Source organism: Tursiops truncatus, chromosome 16, assembly GCF_011762595.2.
Source record: "Tursiops truncatus isolate mTurTru1 chromosome 16, mTurTru1.mat.Y, whole genome shotgun sequence".
Classification (NCBI taxonomy): domain Eukaryota; kingdom Metazoa; phylum Chordata; class Mammalia; order Artiodactyla; family Delphinidae; genus Tursiops; species Tursiops truncatus.
In genome coordinates this window covers 26213553-26232157 of record NC_047049.1, presented here as the reverse complement: position 1 = coordinate 26232157, position 18605 = coordinate 26213553, and the positions used below count along the sequence as shown (strand labels likewise).

Below are 18605 nucleotides of genomic sequence, written 5' to 3'. Positions count from 1 at the left end.
CACTAAAACACACCCAGTAGCTTTTCTCAGCATAAACTGCCTCAGCAGGCCCTCTACATCAGCTCTTATCTCCCTCCTTTAAATCTCACTTTTCACACACCTCTATCTCCCTTTCTGTTTCTGCTTCCTCTCTAGTATCTTTAAAAAATAATAATAAATGTCAACTAAAACTGTTCCTATTTCCCTCACTCAGGGTTGCCTCCTTCAAAATTATGTACTGAAGATGGAATATGATCAGATCTGGACTTCAAATGGAGACAAGATCTCCCTTCTTTATGCAAAATCAGAACTGAAACAAACAAACAAAAAACATGAGTATAAACAATTAATATCCAGGCTTATTCATAAGCTATTATGGTATAATGCTATGAACAGGGTTTAACTGCAGGCCAGAGAATAGCCTTGGGCCAGGGGCAGGTTCAAGGACAGCAGAGATCTGGTACTGGGTGCCAACACACAAGTAGCACAGAGCTCATGTTGGCTGACTCCTGGCTCACCACTCTCCACACACACACATTTTTAGAAAACTGCCCTTGATCCACTTGTCCACTTGGTGCCATCTGGGCACATAACCAACCAAACTGTCACAGAAGTAACAGTACATAGAGGGAAGAGTTAAGATAACTACAAAAGATAAGGGGTTGGTTGTATAAACGTAGTATTGTTAATTAGTCATATGTCTATAAGAGTTTGGTATCAAGTACAATACATGTTGTAGTCATTGTGAAGATAAGAGGGGCAGGATACGCTTTTTTTTTCTTTTTAATTTAACCCTTTGGTTTACCATGTTTCTAATTTTTAAATAATAGTTTTAAAAGGAAGCAGGGGAGAAGGGACTAACACAAGCTCTTCCTCACCAAAGACATGATCCTTAGTCTGAGAGATTTCCAAAGAAAAAGGGCCTATGTTATAGAAACCCATTACTGTGTAAACAGTTTTGCCCATTAGGTGAGCAATGGCTACTCATCCACAAAACAGAATGGCACAGGGACTTCCCTGGTGGTGCAGTGGTTAAGAATCTGCCTGCCAATGCAGGGAACACGGATTCGAGCCCTGGTCCGGGAAGAGCCCACATGCCGCGGAGCAACTAAGCCCGTGCGCCACAACTACTAAGCCTGCACTCTAGAGCCCTCGAGCCACAACTACTGAACCCGTGCACCACAACTACTGAAGCCCACGTGCCTAGAGCCCGTGCTCAACAACAAGAGAAGCCACCGCAATGAGCAGCCTATGCACCGCAACAAAGAGTAGTCCCTGTCCGCCACAACTAGAGAAAGCCCACACGCAGCAACAAAGACCCAATGCAGCCAAAAATTAATTAATTAATTAATTAAAAAAAAAAAAAACCAGAATGGCACAGCTTACTGCAGAATCTTTTCAGATGACAAGCTTGGTGGTTGAGACCTTCCAGGTCTTAACAGACAATTCTCATTGGCCCCCATCCTTCATAGTCCCAGGAGTAGGCTGTCCCAAAACACCAATGCCAGATAGATATATCATATAGAGAAATGCATCACATCTTTCTGCTGAATGACAACAACTACAAGTCAATAACTGCGTCAGAAGCTCACACAAAAGTACAGCGGTCCCTCGGTATCCACAGCGGGGATGGGGGGATGGGGAGCGGGGATAGGGGGATGGGGCATGGAGATTGTTTCCAGGACCCTCCACAGATACCAAACTCCATAGATGCTCAAGTCCTTTATATAAAATGATGTAGGCTTCCCTGGTGGCGCAGTGGTTGAGAGTCCGCCTGCCGATGTAGGGGACACGAGTTCGTGTCCCGGTCCGGGAGGATCCCACATGCCACGGAGCAGCTGGGCCCGTGAGCCATGGCCGCTGAGTCTGCGCGTCCGGAGCCTGTGCTCCACAACAGGAGAGGCCACAACAGTGAGAGGCCCGCGTATCGCAAAAAAATAAATAAATAAATAAAATGATGTAGTATTTGCAGTGTAACCTACACACATCTTCCTGTATAATTTAAATCATCTCTATAGATTACTTATAATATCTAATATAATGTAAACGCTATGTAAATAGTTGCCAGCATGCAGCAAATTCAAGTTTTGCTTTTTGGAACTTTCTGGAATTTTCTTTTCAAATATTTTTGATCCATGGTTGGTTGAATCTGTGGATGCAGATATGGAGAGACAACTGTATCTCAAACCTTCCTCTTTTCTACTGTGCTCCACCTGACACCTTAAAAAGAGACACTTAACTACAGAAATCACCTCCCCCAAGCTGTATTCTCATCTCTTTTCAAAGGGAGAAACACAAAAGTCATAAATGGCAAGGGAGGTAACATTTATTAGGTGTCTGCTAGATGCTAGGCATCATGTAAAGCACTTAAAGTACATCACTCTCACTGAATCCTATTAATTATCCAATGAAGTAGGTATTAGTGGTCCCAATTAACAGATAACCAAACTGAAATTCAGAAAGATTAAATAAGTTACCCAAAGCCACATACTAGTTGATTACATTAAGGGCAACATACCAAGAAGAAGGTCCATGAACTCCCCCTGCTGAGGTCTATGAAACTGTACTGGTTCCTCCTAAACTTCAATTAAAAAAAACTCTTGTTGGGACTTCCCTGGTGGAGCAGTGGTAAGGAATCCACCTTACAATGCAGGGGACTCGGGTTCAATCCCTGATCAGGGAACTACGATCCCACATGCCGCAGGGGCAACTAAGCCCGCACGCCACAACTACTGAGCTGGCGCACCACAACTACAGAGCCCACTCGCCCTGGAGCCCTTGCGCCACAGCTAGAGAAGGAAAAACCCGCACGCCACAACTAGAGAAAAGCCCACGCGTTGCAACGAAAAGATCCCGCATGCCTCAACGAAGATCTGACGTGCCACAACTAAGACCTGACGAAGCCATAAATAGTAAGTAAATAAATAATAAATCTTTAAAAACAAACATTTGTAGAGTGTGTGGGAGCAAGCTATCTAGGGCCAATACCTATATTTACCACCCAAAACCATAACTTTAGTCAGAACTCCACTTAATCAGCCCCTCACACATCCAAGTGACCAAAAGAAAAATCATGTAAGTTCAAGTCCATCTCTCTTGTAAGCGTCTCAGGATTTCACTCCACTGACCTAAGACACTTTAACCTGCACACTCTCAAAAACAAGAGGTTGAAAGCAAGGACTCAAGTATTCGTGCATCAGTATTCATAACAGCATTATTCACAATAGCCAAAAGGTGGAAGCAATACAAGAATCCGTTGACACATGAATAGATAAACAAAATGTGGTATATACATACATTCGAATATTATTCAGCCTGAAAAAGGAAATTCTGACACATGCTACTACATGTATGAAACATGAAGACATTATGCTAAGTGAAAAATGTCAGTCACAAAAGGACAAATACTGTATAATTCGATTTATATGCAGAGCCTAGAGAAATCAAATTCATAGAGACAGGAAGTAGATTGGTGGTTGCCAGGTGTGTGGAGAGGGGGGAAGGCAGACTTATTGTTTAATGGATACAGTTTCAGTTTAAGAAAATTTTAAAAATTGTGGAGGTGGAAGGTAGAGATGGTTGCACAGCAATGTGAATATACTTAATGCCAATGAACTGTACACTTAAAATGGTAAATTTTATGTATGTTTTACCAATTAACTAACAAGAGGCCAATGTTTTTCTTTCCACAGACACTAGCATGAGCCCTGCAAACACTCCATCCCAACTTTTTGTAACCTCAGTGTAACTGATGAGCTGAAATCTACACCATGGTACACAATACTGAGTATAGGGCTAAACATACAAAGGTGTTTCCTTTTTGATGGGGAAGAGAAAAGGATCCAAATATACTCAATCAACAGAGAGCCACAGATCTTGAGCAGGAATGCAAATTGAAAATGAACACTGGACAGCCTTCAGGACAATACTATGGCAGTCCTCAGAATAATAATCAGTTTATAATCAAAGCTAACAATGTACCGAAGTACAGTTGACTCTTGAACAACATGGGTTTGAACTGCATGGGTCCACTTATAATTGGATTTTTAAAAATAAATGTGTACTATGGTACTTCATGATCCGTGGTTGGTGAATCCACAGATGTGAGACCGTGGATAGGGAGGGCAGACTGTTAAAGTTATAGGTGGATTTTTGACAGGGCTGGAGGGAGTAGTGGGCGGTGTTAGCACCCCAAACCTTCAACTTGTTTAAGGGTCAACTATACTAAAAATATTCTAGGGAATCCTTAGGGATCCTGGGTTTGCCTCCTAATCTTTTCTATTTCTACTAAATGAGGATCCAGAGATCTGGCTCCAAATACTCTTAACCTGCACTGAGTGAAAAACAGAGAAGTTGTGTCAGTGAAACATTTGAAGTATTACATTACACATTCAATAAGTTTAAGTTGCAGGGAAGTGGGTGCTCCATACACACTTGTTTCTTCATTGGAAAGTCTTTTCCACCAGGCACTTTGAAATTTTAGTGTCTGGGTTTGCTTTCAGGAACTACAAATTGGCTGCAACTGCTGCCTCTTTTTTTCCCCTAATTAATTAATTTATTTATTTATGGCTGCATTGGGTCTTCCTTGTTGGGTCTTAGTTGCTGCACGCAGGCTTTCTCGACTTGCGGCGAGCAGGGTACCCCCTCTCAACCGCTACTCTTCGTTGCGGTGCGCGGGCTTCTCATTGCAGTGGCTTCTCTTGTTGCAGAGCTTGGGCTCTAGGCGCACAGGCCTCAGAAGTTGTGGCACGCAGGCTCAGCAGTTGTGGCTCACGGGCTCTAGAGCACAGGCTCAATAGTTGTGGTGCATGGGCTTAGTTCCTCTGCGGCGTGTGGGATCTTCCTGGACCTGGGCTCAAATCCGTGTCCCCTGCATTGGCAGGCAGATTCTCAACCACTGTGCCACCAGGGAAGTCCCCAGCTGTCTTCTGACTCTGTACTAGAGGCAAGTGTCAGGCTCTTACTTAGCTCTGGCGCTAGTTTCTTTCCTTGGAGAATCTTGTGCATCAAATATGGCAGCAGTGTACAGACGTTCTGACTTTTCTGTATGCAGACTCAAGTGGAATAAAGCAGAGTGTGCAGGTTCTGGGAAGCTGCGCCAGGAATGAGTACCTTGATGGTTCCCTGAGTCCCAAGTGAATTCCCAGAGGCAAAAGCAGCCAATCTGTTTCTCAAATGAGAAGAGCTCAGTACCACCCATCTGAGAATCCTGCTGTCTTACACTGGGCCCTCTCACTCCACAAGGAACCTTGTTCACAGAACTGTTCCTAGCATTAATGTACCCCACACAATGAGGACTTTCCCAGACTTTTTCCTATCCTGCTTTGAATTCAAGGGGAGGAAAAGAAGGTAGCAAGTAGTAAGCAGCAAACCATGTTGCCGTGTAGGAGAGTGGAATGAATAATGGATATGGGAACTTCTCCAGAACTAAAACCTGTCCCAGACATTGAAGTAAACCAGGTGCAGAGAGGAACAAGCCAACCACAGGAAGATACAATTAAGTGGTAGCTCAGCGCCTGTCTCAGAGAAGCAGAGGGGAGGTTTAATTACAAAACCAAGTGAATGACATTTAAATAAGATTAAAAACAGGAAGGAGACACAGAGCCTCCAGCAGAGCACAAATAAATGTCTCCAAAGAATCGGGTCAGAGAGAGCTGTCTGTTTGAACAGCTTTTACATGCTATGAAGAGAAAGAGATAGAAAGCAAAGACAGGACTCAACTAGGCCCTATTTTGTGGCCTGGCATGGAGCTAGGATGAGATGCCACAGATCCCAGGTCAAAACCCGATCATTAGGGGATATGGATAATTTCACAGTGACTGACAGAAGAGAAATATTTAGCTCCTCACTTGCTTAGGAGAGAGGTAGAAGAACTCAAATGACAGGCTAGAAATAGCACTAGTGTAACAAGTCAATGCCTCCAAAACCCCAGAGGCACTATAAACTCTAGCCAATTCTAGCATCTCTGGACAAAATCACCAATTACTCAGGGACATTGCCAGCAATCAGCAGGCTCATTGTTGGTCAGCCAAGTGGCACAGGAAAGACTCAGAAACCAACACTTACCAGCAGAATAATTTAAAAATACACTAGGTGGCTTCTCAGAATACAGGCAACTGTCTGGCTGCAAACCCAAGCACCTCACTGAAACAGAGACCAATGAATCAAACAAGAAAATGAAATGGCTTTGGCTGTATGCTATGAGCCTCTCCAGGTGAACAGAGCACAAAAGTTAGTATATCCAGTGGGAGGATTCTGGGAAGGTGGCAAAGCATGAAACACCAGGAATCTCTCTTCCCACCTAGGCAATAACTGCACTGGCAGAATCTGTCTGATGTAACTATTTTAGAACTCTGACCTCTGATGAAGGTTTGCAACTTCCAGAGGAAAACTTGGGTGGTAAATTTGGTTCATTTTGGTCAATTTCAACTCTTAGTACATTAGCAGCTACCTATCACCCAATCCCAGGCCTGTGGTAAGCAGCTGTGCACCTGTTTCTGAAGCAGCTTGCACACAGCTTACAGGAGATAGGGTGGGCAAAAAGGGCCCTGTCTTCCAAATACTGGGGATCTGTGCTATGATCACTGATTGCTGCTTCTAATCACAGAGGTGCAGACAAAGAGGTGGGCAGCCATTTTTGTTGCACCTCCCCTCATTGTTGCAAGCCCTTCCCCCTCCTGATAAGTGACTTCCAGATTTAAGGGGCTAGTGCCCCTTTTTCCCCACCTTCATTTTTTGCTTTTCCCCTTTCAGGAGCCAGACATTAAAAACTAGAATATTCGACACAAATGAACCTATCTAAGAAACAGAAACAGACTCACAGACCTAGAGAACAGATTTGTGGTTGCCAAGGCGGGGGCGGAGGGAGTAAGGGAGGGACAGATTGGGAGTTTGGGGTTAGCAGATGCAAACTATGATATATAGAATGGATAAACAACAAGGTCCTACTGTATAGCACAGGGAACTATATTCGATATCCTGTGATAAACCATAATGGAAAAAAATATACATATGTATAACTGAATCACTTTGCTGTACAGCAGAAACTAACACAACATTGTAAATCAACTATACCTCAATTTAAAAAAAAAGGTAAATACTAGGATAATATAAACATTAACCAAGAAGGCATTCAGAAGTAAAAAAAACTAGGACATTCAGAAACAACTGCATATTCAGGGAAAATTAGAGAGTGACTGCACATGCCCAAGAAAAGGCTCAGAAGAGACCTAAGAAAACATTAAGTTTACACCTCAGGCTGATCCTCAGCACAGAGACAGCCTACAATCGAAAACAAAACAACAGGGAATTCGCTGGTGGTCCAGTGGTTAGGACTCCACGCTTTCACTGCCAAGGGCTTGGGTTCAATCCCTGGTCAGGAAACTAAGATCCCACAAGCCGCGCAGTGCAGCAAAAAATAATTATAATAACAAAAAAATAGCTAAATCTGCAGAAAGGGGGAGAATCTGATTTCTTGAACCTTGAGGACATTATAAGTAAAATAAGCCAGTCACAAAAAGGCAAATACTGTATGATTCCACTTACATGGAGTACTTAGAGTAGTCAAAATCATAAAGACAGAATAGTTTCAGTTTTACAAGATGAAAAGATTTATGGGGAACGATGGTGGTGATGGCTGCATTACAGTGTGAATGTATTTAATACCATTGAACATACACTTAAAAACGGTTAAGATGGTAAATTTTATGTTATGTGTATTTTAGCACAATAATAAGTCAGTACGTCAACAAACCGCACTGTCTAAAGGCTCCACACCCCTTGAGATGAACTGGAAAAAAGAACAAATCCTTTCTTTAAATGGAAGTTAGGTTCTGTCTTACCATTTTCCTTGCTGTTAAAGTGTATCTGCTAAAAGAGAAAATAAAATTCTCAACTATCTCCAATTCCCCCTTTACTTGGGGACACTGCAATCCTCAGAATTACCACCCACCCTCTTTACCATGAAAATGAGTTTTTATGTGAAAGTTCCCATATGGAACTTAGACTCAGAAATGCAAGATCCCATACACCTCATTCCTGTGCAGCTGCCTCTAACGAAGCATGCTCAGAAGCTACTGGCTTCTTCTAGGGCCCTATACCACCTGCTTATTTTTTCCAACATTGCCCAATTGAAAGGTAGTCAAAAATCACCCTTGAAGAAATCCAGTAGTCAACGAGACCATGTCTCAGTGGAGCCATCTGATGTAGAACCAAGAACTTTAATTTCTTGGTTAAACCAAGAAAGTGGTTTTAGGGAAAACCACTAACAGACTTGTCCTGCTCACTTGAGATCCAGGGAACGATACCTTATGAAACCAAATGATACTTTCCTATACAACCAGTACAGACAGAGCAACAAAAGTACAACTATTCTTTCCTCTGCCTCTTTTAGTTGACAAGATGCTAATGGGCCTATGAGAGGTGACATTTCTCTGGATAGGAAGTGCCTTCATGTGCAGAGAAAAGAACAGAGATTTCTCACTCTTTTAAGGGGCTTTTAGGTGGGAATCTTTTTCTCCCTCTAACAAGCTAAACTTGTTGGAAATTCTTATCTTTTGCTTTTGCCAAGTTTCTAAGAGAAAGATTCAAAATAGTATAAATTTTGGATTTAGCCAAATGTGATGATTTGAAGGAAAAAATGGTTTCCTGGCATTCTTTTTCAATCCTGGGGCTTTGTACACTGCTATACAGAATCTTTATAACAAAATTATGAAAAGAGAGAAATACCTTCTAATGACCCTATATTAGAACATTCTAATTTTGAGAGGAACTGATTATCCACAGAAGAAAGAAGCCTCCATGTTTTTGCACATGGAAGCTAGAGCAGTCTTAATTAGGCACACCAAGCCTAGAATACATCTTGTAACATATTCCCCCAAATCAGAGAAAATTTGGGGGAAATAGGAAGAACAATTTAAAAAGCAATTTTAAGAACAAAATAGCAATAACAGCTGCCAAAATTCCTCTTCCCATATACTCTGTTTACTGCCATGTTCTTTCCCACCTGGATACCCTCTTCAAAACTAAAAGAAACAATATTATAGAGTTATATAAGATATCACCATTGGAGGAAGCTGGGTGAAGGGTACAAGAACTCTCTGTACTATTTTTGCAACTTCCTGTGAGTCTATAATTATATCAAAATAAAAAGTTTAAAAAAGTAACTAAACTAAAAGAAGCAGACAATTAAAAACTCAAAGGATAGTCTCCCCAAATCAGGAGGGGTTGGCAATCTGTCAAAGCTATACCTATTCAAGAACTGCCAAAGAAATCTACAGCTCAGGTCAGTCTTTCTCTTGATAATTTTCAATCCTGTATAAAAACAACTACAGTATAACAAGCTCCCAATGAAAGGTTCTCAATTCCCAGTCTCAAGGTATACCTAACCATGAAATCATAGGCTTCTGTCAGTGATGAGAGTGCCAGCTGGATCCAGAAAGTTGTGACACCCTCTGGGTTTTCTATTTTTCCCAGTAGGTATCTGAAAGGTCAGGCCATGTACAGTTTCTCTCTTTTTCACAAAGCTGTGAATGCTTTGGATGCTGTTTAGCACAGTAAAGCTGAACAGATTGTTTTGGGGGCTTTGGGGGCCCCTCTTTCTGCAGGGAGGCAAATGTTGCCTAGTGGTCTGCTTCTGAGCTTAGGAGTCAGAAACTCGAAGTTCTAATCATGACTCTGTTTAGTGTCTTGTTCCATGATCCTTAGCAAGTCACTTATCCTTCTATACATTCTCCAACAAATGGTGATAAAAATAATGACTTATCACCCAGGGATGCAGCAGAGGGAAAGGGTAAGGACTGTGAGCCATAGATAAATTGTCAAATATAAAACGCCAATATAAACCTGCCTTTAAATCAACCCATGTTTTCAGACTGTGGAAAGCTACACTATTTAAATGCAGGCTGCCTCCCCAATGCCCCTTCTGCCTGCAGTGGAAGTAAAATAAGCTGACTCCATGAAGTTCTGTTCAAGTATTTCCCTCTCTAACAACTACATGCTTCCCTCTAAACATTCTGCTCATTGCTTGGTTAATGGCTTAGAAACCATCTAAGTTTCCATTTTCACTTGGTTAAAAGCAATCCATCTATCTGTAGGTAAGGAAGAAAGAGACAAAGGAAAGAGAAATTATCACTGCTCCCTTTTACAACAACAACTCAAATAAAAAGGTGGGAAGGGGCTTCCCTGGTGGCGCAGTGGTTGAGAGTCCACCTGCCAGTGCAGGGTACATGGGTTCGTGCCCCAGTCCGGGAAGATCCCACATGCTGCAGAGCGGCTGGGCCCGTGAGCCATGGCCGCTGGGCCTGCGCGTCCGGAGCCTGTGCTCCGCAACGGGAGAGGCCACAACAGTGAGAGGCCCGCGTACCGCAAAAAAAAAAAAAAAACCCACAAAAGGTGGGAAGAAGTGAGAGAGTAGCACTGACATATACACACTACCAAATGTAAGATAGATAGCTAGTGGGAAGCAGCTGCATAGCACAGGGAGATCAGCTCTGTGCTTTGTGACCACCTAGAGGGGTGAAATAGGGAGGGTGGGAGGGAGATGCAAGAGGGAGGAGATATGGGGATATATGTATACATAGAGCTGATTCACTTCGTTATACAGCAGAAACTGACATAACATTGTAAAGCAATTATACTCCAATAAAGATGTTAAAAAGAAAGAAAAAGATACATGACAACAAATATCCTAATTTTTTTTTGAGATCCAAACACAACATTGTGCTGCTTTAAGAGAATGCTGATTCATCATTAATGGAAATTCTACATACCCATGCATCCATTCATTTATTCATTCAAATGTCTTCTGAGCCCCTATTACAAGCCAAGTAGTGTGCTAGGAATAAAACAATGATTAAAACACAGGCCCTGCCCTCCAGGAATTTTTTTTAAGAGGAAAGATAGATATTTAAGCAAATCATTGTACAGACATATGCAAACCTAGCAAAACAATGTGATATGCTCAAATAGAAGCCCAAAGTTCTGCAGGAATGTATAGGAAACACACATAGTGTGTTTGTTTCCTGTGTAGGAAACAAAACATAGTGACTAACAAGGTCTTTAGCCTCCAGAAGTTGAGAGAAAATACTAAGCTAAAGTTCCCAGGAGGAATGCAGCACAGTCAGTAAATAAAGAAAAACTATTTAACCAAGTACTAAGATGTTCTGTGAAAACAGAATTGGGAGGCCATGGAACCTAAAATTAAGACAGGATTCTTAACATGGGAACATGGATGGGCTTCAGAAGAAGGTCCATGAACTCTCTGAAATTACATGCAAAATATGTATGTGCAAATGGACATTTTTCTGGATGCAAAGATCATATCTTTCATTATATTCTCCAAGGTAAAGAACTATTTCACTAGGATCTTACCCTAAAACTCAGTTATCTGACTCAACTCTCCTGTCTTATCAGAGGAGAGTTTTAAAACCTAACCTTTTACTCAAAATAGGAGATCTGGGTAGCCTAGAGGTCAGAGAAGAGCTTTTGAACTTTCCTTAACTTGGTGGAAAATAGTGACTGCTGAAAATAGGGCAATGAGAAAGGCAAGACTTCTTCCTTTCTATATTCAAGTTGAGGTTAGTCTAAATATATTTCTGCACGTACTCAGATACCATGGTGACAGGCATCATATAAATAGACAGTGGCAGCAGGGAGTAGGTCACGGATTATATCTATAAAACCAACGTATCAGGCAGGATTAAACCCCCAACTAATACAGCTGGCTCCTCCTCATCCATAAAACCAAGCCTGAGAATTCCATATGGGAATTTGGAGGGGGACCTCTGGCTACCTCCCCTATAACAAAGAGCTACTGTAGTCAAACAGTATAAGAATAAAAATCACCACTCAAAGTGCAGTGAGACTAAACGCCCCCATTCCAAATAACAAAAGGCATCTGCACCCCAGTCCACTGCTTCCTAGACACCCTAGGTCTCCTGTGTGTCTTATCTAACAACACATGCCCTACCAGTTTTATTTATAAGTATAATTCAACTAATGTTTGCAGCACATGTATGGGCAAGCATCTGTACGCATAAGCATATTTGCCATGATGAGTTTCACACACCTCCCTCAAATCCATAAGTCTAGAAGGCAAAGAAAGAGTGAAAACACGGGCAAGCCAACATATGAGGGGCAGTACCAGCCAAGGAGTGGGTGGGTCCTCCACAGCCACATTTATATTCACTGACTGCAATATTATACATTACTATAGGCTCTGATGCATCAGATGTAGCCTAGTATTTTGCAGCTTTCCTTAACACCTGCTGCTCTGCATCTCACTGTATATACTCCATGTATGAACACAGGGAGACAGGTTCCAGGAGGGCTCACCCAGTCTACGTAGGAAAAGGAGCTAACCTCACTTGGCAAAGAACTCTAGTACAAATGCCTATGCCTTAGGAAAAAGCAGCCATCCAACTCTCATCAATGACACTCATATACACCTCTTCTCAAAGTATCAAGGGCCTTAGAATGCCAATCAGTCAGTCTTGAGGTGGCAAATAATTTTTTTTTAAGTCTTTACTGAATTTGTTACAATGTTGCTTCTGTTTTTTTTTTAATGTTTTAGGTTTTGTTTTTTTTTATGTTTTGGTTTTTTGGCTCGGAGGCATGTGGGATCTTAGCTCCCCAACCAGGGATCGAACCCGCACTCCCTTCACTGGAAGGCAAAGTCGTAACCACTGGACTGCCAGGGAAGTCCCAAGATAGCAAATAATTATACATAGAGCTGAACACGACATAAAGTACTCAAAGAAATAAAGTCAACTGACCAACGTAGGATAAAGAATGGTCTCTTGCCTCATAGTTTTCTAGCTAGGTTAGTGAATGCTAAGATCCAGAAAAGATAAATATAAAAGACACTTTTTTATCTCTTTAAAAGATAATTGCCTCTTTAAATAAAAATGACAGAAATGTATCTTGGGGTTCATGACATATGTAAAAGTAAAATGTATGACAACAACAGCACAAAGGACAGAATGCAAGGTGGTGGTAGGAGAATAATGGAAAGCCCTGGGCCCCAGGGAGACAGACCAGAGTGAATGGGAGAATGCAATGGAAAAGGCAACGACAGGACAATGAGGAAGAGGACAACAGATGAAGAGGATAGGAGAAAAGCCAGAGAGATCCCAGGGGCCAGAGACAGGGTGGCTAGCATAGAAAGAAAAGAAAATAGAATTAAATAGAAAATAAAACCAGAAGAGGATCAAAGGCAGGCAGAAATAATAACTACCACCAACTCTTTAGTACAATGCATAACTTCATCCCAGTTATAGACATAAACCATTTGTACTTGCTATAAGTCCTACAATTATACCAATATCCAGAGATTTGCATCATTTTTGTTTTCTCTTTAATCCTAAATTTTTAGAACCTAATAATCATACAACTATCCATAGGCAACCAAATAGTCCTTAATATTAAAAAGCACTGTTCTGACCTAAGAAATTCTACTAACTTTAGTCATTTCAATCTCTTTTGATCTCTCTTTAGCTCTTCTGACATTCCCTCAATTTCAAACTCTCACATAATCATACTCTTCTCCTAAAATATCAAAATGCCACTATTGCCACTTACTGTTATTCTCCTACTCCCCCTTCACCATCATAGGCAGTAACTGCAAAAAACTTGCTAATCCATTAATTAAAGATCTCTACTTTACATTATGAAGGACTAAATTTAGAAAGCCAAATTGGGTTGGGAGGAAACCATGTGTCACAACAAGTGAGATGAATTCCATGGGAGGGTGTGGGGTTACTGACCCATTTCTCATAAAGCCTCTAACACTAACACACCCTTGTCTGCTCAGAATACAGAGAAGCTCTCCCAAGGGTGGGGCAACAATTTACCACTATAATCATCTGGAGAAGACTTTATTGTACCATCAGGTCACAAAAGCCACAGGACCTATCAGCAAGCAAATGCCTCAGGAAAAATGTCTCCTCTGCTTTTCTGAAACCTCCAATTTAGTTGCACAAAAGAAATGGGTGGCAAGCCAGCATTAATTGTACCCTTAGAGAAGAGCCACTTCCCTCCTACAGGGGTGGAGTGACTTTACTGAGCTACCAAATGGATACAAAGACAAAAGTAAACACTAATTTGCTGTTTTTGTCTCTGGCACAGGAGAAGTGGTAAAATTGACACTGTCTGTAAACAGTAATAATGCCAGATATAACACAAAGAACAGGATTCCCCCCATCTCTCCACCCCCTCCCCACCTCCTCTCCCTAAGACATTCCTCCTGAGATTACTCATCCTGAGGAAACACACAGAAGCCTCCCTATAGTCCATATGCTGCTACCAAATGGAACCAAGGGAGAATCCAAGTTTGTACTGACTCCCCATTGGAAGAATCAATGGAACTCAAATATTTGTTTCTACCAGCTGACAAAAATTACAGGGAGGAGAAGGAACAAGACAGAAAGTATGAAATAATGGTATGTGACATGGCCAGGTTTGGATTAGAACAAGGCTGAAATGACAAAAAGAAGAGTTGAAAATAGAAGCATCCTAAACAAACTAAAAAGTTTTTTAAAAAAATTCAGCTTGTGCCCAGGCCTAGGGGTTCATAAAAGATATAGGAAGCGGGCTTCCCTAGTGGCGCAGTGGTTGAGAGTCCGCCTGCTGATGCAGGGGACACAGGTTCGTGCCCTGGTCCGGGAAGATCCCACATGCCGCGGAGTGGCTGGGCCCGTGAGCCATGGCCGCTGAGCCTGCGCGTCCACAACGGGAGAGGCCACAACAGTGAGAGGCCCACGTACCGCAAAAAAAAAAAAAAAAAAAAAAGATATAGGAAGGGGCTTCCCTGGTGGTGCAGTGGTTAGGAATCCACCTGCCAATGCAGGGGACACGGGTTTGAGCCCTGGTCTGGGAAGATCCCACATGCTTCAGAGCAACTAAGCCCGTGCGCCACAACTACTGAGCCTGCACTCTAGGGCCCATGAGCCACAACTACTGAGCCCGCATGCCACAACTACAGAAGCCCACGCGCCTAGAGCCTGTGATCTGCAACAAGAGAAGCCACTGCAATGAGAAGCCCGCTCGCCGCAACTAGAGAAAGCCCATGTGCAATGACGAAGACCCAGTGCAGCCACAAATAAATAAATAAATTTGTTAAAAAAAAAAAAAAGATATAGGAAAAGAGGATGAATTCAAAAGAGAAAGTTACCTGACCAGAGCTCCCGCCAGGTATAATGCAGGCGTACTCTACACTTCTTCTGATAGCAAAGTAGTTTATGTACTACCTGAATGCAGCGCCTGTAAGAGAAAAAGAGAAAAACTGGAATAAGCCTAAAAATATGGTGCAACTCACCACAGATACCCTTTCTTTAATGAGGCAGCTTTTGCTAAGGCCACAAAAGACACTGGATATGAATCTGTACACCTGGGAAAGAAATGAACTTCTACCTGCAGCTTTCTGGTAGATAAATCCCCCCTGCCCAAAAAGGGAACCCTCTTGCACTGTTGGTGGGAATGTAAATTGATACAGCCACTATGGAGAACAGTATGGAGGTTCCTTAAAAAACTAAAAATAGGGCTTCCCTGGTGGCGCAGTGGTTGAGAGTCCGCCTGCCGATGCAGGGAACATGGATTCGTGCCCTGGTCTGGGAAGATCCCACATGCCGCGGAGAGGCTGGGCCCATGAGCCATGGCCACTGAGCCTGCGCATCCGGAGCCTGTGCTCCGCAACGGGAGAGGCCACAACAGCGAGAGGCCCGCGTACGGCAAAAAAAAAAAAACAACTAAAAATAGAACTACCATATGACATAGCAATCCCACTACTGGGCATATACCCTGAGAAAACCATAATTCAAAAAAGAGTCATGCACCACAATGTTCACTGCAGCTCTATTTACAATAGCCAGGACATGGAGGCAACCTAAGTGTCCATCAACAGATGAATGGATAAAGAAGATGTGGCACATATATACAATGGAATATTACTCAGCCAGAAAAAGAAACGAAATTGAGTTATTTGTAGTGAGGTGGATGGACCCTAGAGTTTGTCATACAGAGTGAAGTAAGTCAGAAAGAGAAAAACAAATACCGTATGCTAACACATATATATGGAATCTAAAAAAAAAAAAAACAAACTGGTTCTGATGAACCTAGGGGCAGGACAGGAATAAAGACACAGATGTAGAGAATGGATGTGAGGACCTGGGAAGGGGGAAGGGTAAGCTGGGACGAAGTGAGAGAGTGGCACGGACATATACACACTACCAAATGTAAAACAGATAGCTAGTGGGAAGCAGCCGCATAGCACAAGGAGATCAGCTCGGTGCTTTGTGACCACCTAGAGGGGTGGGATAGGGAGGATGGGAGGGAGACATAAGAGGGAAGACATATGGAGATATATGTATATGTATAGCTGATTCACTTTGTTATAAAGCAGAAACCATACATCATTGTAAAGCAATTATATTCCAATAAAGGTGTTAAAAAAAATCCCCCCTCCCCATCCCACACACACTGCTTGTGCTAATTCCCCCTATCACTAGGAAAAGGGAGCTATAACCACATATAGGTCAATATTCAATTAGGCACTACTGATACCATTCCCTTGAGTGTCTTTCCTGAGAGGAAGGAGGCACCACTAGACCAAAATTAGACTACTCCATTCGAAATTGCAGACATAGGATGCAAAAACATAAAATTAAAGACCTTAAGTCTTTAGATCTATTTAAATTTGTTTTTAATATAAATTAAATTTTAAATAAAATGTAAATTTTATTTACATTAAAAGTTAAATTAAAAATTCAGTTCTGGGGACTTCCCTGGTGGTCCAGTGGTCAAGACTCCACGCTTCCAATGCAGGTGGCCTGGGTTCAATCCCTGGTCAGGGAACTAGATCCCACATGCTGCAACTAAAAGATCCCATATGCCGCAATTAAAGATCCCGCATGCTGCAACGAAGATCCCACATGTGGCAACTAAGACCCAGCACAGCCAAATAAATAAATAATTTAAAATATATATTTAAATATATATATATATATATAAAAAATATATATATACTGGCTGAATGACTCTAAGCTGACTGCTTAGGGTGTTTCTTTTATGCATGTAGTGGTTTCCTATTTCAACACAAGACAGTTCCATTTTAACCTGAAATCTTCTTGTGGGGTCCACTGAAGTCTCTACCCACAGAGAATCCCTGATTAGAAGGAGTCCAAGTTTTCCATGTAAGAGTAACTTAAAGGAGAGTTTACTCTCCCCAGAGACTATTTCCCCTAACTCCCAAATCCTGGGCCAGCAGTGGGAGTGGCGGCAAGAATCACAGAGTAGACATCCAGAAGAAGAAATTCATTTGTTGGGTTTTCCTACCTCTTACTGCTCCAGGCAAGACTTTTCTCTCTTTTTTTTTCGTATAAGCACCTCCCCCATTATTACTTTACCTACAGCATTCATACACAGATATGAGACTATTTCGTTTCTGACACAGATTCTGACTTGAGTATTAAGTGTTTCCATGCTCCATATTTCTTCATATTTCACCAGGAAGATTATACACTTATCTGAAATGGTAGAAATTCATTTTGCTTTCAATTTCTCATTGCGCTGTATGTTGCTGAAAAGCAGTACAAAATGAGAAGTGAGAGCAGCAAGCTGGCCTGATGCCCAGCTCGGAGCAGATAAGTTCACCTAAAAAGGACTTGATGCTCCAAATGTCAAAAACTGGAAAGAAGACTGGAAGTTGGGGGAGGGAGATATGGAAATATGCCCATGGGTAGTAATGAAGAAAGTGAATTCAGCCTGAGGGTAGGAACTTCTGCCCAGGCTCTGTCAGCTTGTTATCTTCTCCATCTTCCCTAACCTCAGGACATTCAATTAGGAAGCAGGTGGAAAAAGAACTGAGAAAGCAAGGCAAAACAAAAAAAGGCAGGAACTACTGGGGAGAGGGAGTTAAAATATTTAGTGTAGATCAGGTTCACTGGCTGAGATGTGAGGGTTTGGGTGGACAGTGACATACCGTAACTCTAAGTACTGAATACACAGTCTTATCATGCCATCCTCATCTTCAACTGTTACACCCATCATCCACTTAAATCAGGTAACATTTTTTCTACTCTCTTATCCTTCCTCCATGTACCCTACACTCTAATCCTCCTGAATTACTTTCTATTCTCCAAACATGCCACACTTTCAAGTCTCCAAGCTTTTGAACATGCTGGTCCCCTGCTTGGGATGTCCCTCCCCCACTCCTCTGCATAGAAAACTCCTACTGTTTCTTCATGACTCAGGTCAAACACAGCCCCCTTTGATGCCCCAGTGAGCATTAGTCACCCTGTACAAATCTTTCCTTTGTCATTTATCATAGTAGTAGTTAAGAAAGAGTACAGCCTCTGGGGTCAGACAGACTTGAGTTTGAATCTTGGTGATGCAACTCAACTAGGTAGGTAACTGTGGTAGCCGGCCTGCAAGATGGCCCCCAATGGTCCCCACCTCCTGGCATTCACAACCTTATGGAGTCTCCTCCCACATTGTATTAGGCTTGGTCTGTATGACCAACAGAAATCATTTGAGATTAAGTTATAAAAGGCATTATAGCTTCCATCCTGGGCTCTCACTCTTCTCTTTCTCTCTTGGATTACTTGCTTTGAAGAAAGCCAGCTGCCATGTCA

General features: G+C 42.1%; 1 protein-coding gene across 8 annotated transcripts in view; it reads right to left on the bottom strand.

The window, feature by feature from the left end:
• Positions 1-18605, bottom strand: part of ARMH3 (armadillo like helical domain containing 3) — a 174577-nt gene that overhangs the window by 94955 nt on the left and 61017 nt on the right. For all 8 annotated transcript variants that reach the window (XM_019939855.3, XM_073794044.1, XM_033841739.2 and 5 more), the window contains one exon: positions 15149-15237. In XM_019939855.3, coding sequence (XP_019795414.2) covers positions 15149-15237 — 89 coding nt within the window. The remainder of the gene's footprint in view (positions 1-15148; positions 15238-18605) is intronic.